At 37.3% G+C, this 2046-nt stretch overlaps 1 protein-coding gene across 1 annotated transcript in view; it reads left to right on the top strand.

Moving 5' to 3' along the window:
• The window catches only part of pxmp2 (peroxisomal membrane protein 2), a 3108-nt gene that overhangs the window by 241 nt on the left and 821 nt on the right, over positions 1-2046 (top strand). The window contains exons 2-4 of the mRNA XM_035658933.1: positions 333-455; positions 639-801; positions 1979-2046. Of these exons, the coding sequence (XP_035514826.1) occupies positions 333-455; positions 639-801; positions 1979-2046 (354 nt within the window). The remainder of the gene's footprint in view (positions 1-332; positions 456-638; positions 802-1978) is intronic.

Genomic DNA, 2046 nt, shown 5'->3' with positions numbered 1-2046 from the left:
CTCAGGTGTTTGACTCCATTCTGCATCCTGCTGCTTCGTTTTCCAGCTTCTCCTCAGTTTCACAGTCAAATATGAGACTTTTAACTAAAAAGCACTGAGGTACTTTACTGTTTGCTGCGTTGTGGTATCAGTTTGTTTGCAGTTCTTATGTGGTTGTTGACTTTAAAGTGTCTTTTTGTTTGCACTGTGGCTTCAGCCAATCAGCATCTGCCTGGAAAACCTCCCCTGACAAGTTCATGACACTGATTTTGATTTAATCAGGGTTTGTTATTATGCATGTACCTGTTGCATATTGATAGCGTTGTCTTTGTGTGTGTCTTTGATGTTTTCAGTGGCATCCTCTCAGCTTTAGGAAATCTCCTGTCTCAGGTTTTGGAGGCGAGGAAAAAGGCCAAAAATGGAGCCGTGGTCAGTGAGATCGACACAACTGGAGCTGCACGCTATGCCATTTATGGGTGAGACTTTATACCGAATCAAAATGGACGGTTGACGTGCTTATTTCATGGTTAATCTACAACAACAAAAAATATAGAACATTGTGTTCCCTGTTAAAATCTGTGCATCTTATAATTACACTCCCCTCTCACATGCATGTATTGTCTATATTGGTAGTTATTGTGCTTTGTTGTGTGTTGCAGGTTGTTTATTACAGGACCGGTGAGCCACTACTTTTACCAGCTGATGGAAGTGTGGATGCCCACCACAGACCCGTACTGTATAATCAAACGTCTGCTACTGGATCGGCTTTTTTTTGCCCCCGGCTTTCTGCTCCTGTTCTACTTTGTTATGACCCTCCTGGAGGTGAGTCGCCTCAGAAACGCTCCCTCCTGATCTCCTCATTATGCCATTTGATACATTGCAGTGGCATTAAGTTAGAAAAGAGCAGTGTAAAATAGTTACATAACCAATTACTGCATATAAAAGTAATTAGTTGTTAGGTAAAGTAACTTTTTTAATGCTTCAGTTCTCTTATTAATGCCCACAGCTGTCAGATATATTATTTTAATGTTGCTGTGGGACAAATTGATCTAGTTATTAATCCTCCCGACCACCAGAGAGCAGCAACGAGTAGCGTTCCTACCTGTAAGATGACAAGATCAGCATTAACATTATGTGTGTCAGCATTAACTGAGCTTTTATTCAGTAGTTAATAATTAATTATGTGATGACTGGACTTTGGTCGAGTGACATTAGATTTTAAATCATAAAATCATCAACATAGTTCTCCATTTTTAAAGTATGACAAACATAACAAGTAACAAACCCGTTTAAATCATAAATTGTAATTATGTTATTTAATTAAAAAACATAATTCATTACATTACTAGCTACCGCCAAAAGTAGTGCAATTACAGTAACACTAGAGTAATAGAGTTAGAGTATTATAATAACTTTATTATGCATCTTATAAAGTAATGTGTATAAAGGAATGAAAGGTTTCCAACCTGGGGGTCAGGGGCCCTCGAAGGGGTCGCCAAAGTTTGATTTGAGGTGGTTGTAAGAAAACCATTTCAATTTTAAAGTTTCTGATTATTATTTGAGATGTAAACTTTGAAGACAACTTCGTCCTGCATTAGAAAAGTACGCAGTTAAAACAACAAAGAGCTAATAGAACAACAAGGCAAAAGTCAGGGAGAAGGAAACACTGAATTTGTTCAAAAAGAAACGTATTAAGACAGAGAATTGTATATAAACTAATCTCTGATGCTCACTGGAAATAATCTGCTCAAAATTCATAGTTTTACACCAACATCCTGCAGTTGTTGCGTTCTCTATTTGTGTTAATTGAACAGTTTATATCAGTTGTTCTGTACTGTTAGTGCCACTAGTGCAACGCTTCAACCTGGATATTTATTATAGTAATAAATCCACTGTCTTCATGTATTGTATGCAATATTAAACACGTCATAGTGTGTTTCTATAGAAAGAAAAAGAGCAAAGGAAAGGGGAACATGTGGTAATTCCGATCTATTTACAGGGAAAAGGGTGGGGAGATTTTGAAAAGAAGATGAGAGGAAGTTACTGGACTGCTTTAAAGATGAATTG

Source organism: Morone saxatilis, unplaced genomic scaffold (genome assembly GCF_004916995.1).
Source record: "Morone saxatilis isolate NCDOM2014 unplaced genomic scaffold, NCSU_SB_2.0 Contig16, whole genome shotgun sequence".
In the NCBI taxonomy this organism is placed as follows: Eukaryota; Metazoa; Chordata; class Actinopteri; family Moronidae; genus Morone; species Morone saxatilis.
This window is presented reverse-complemented; position numbering and strand designations above follow the sequence as displayed.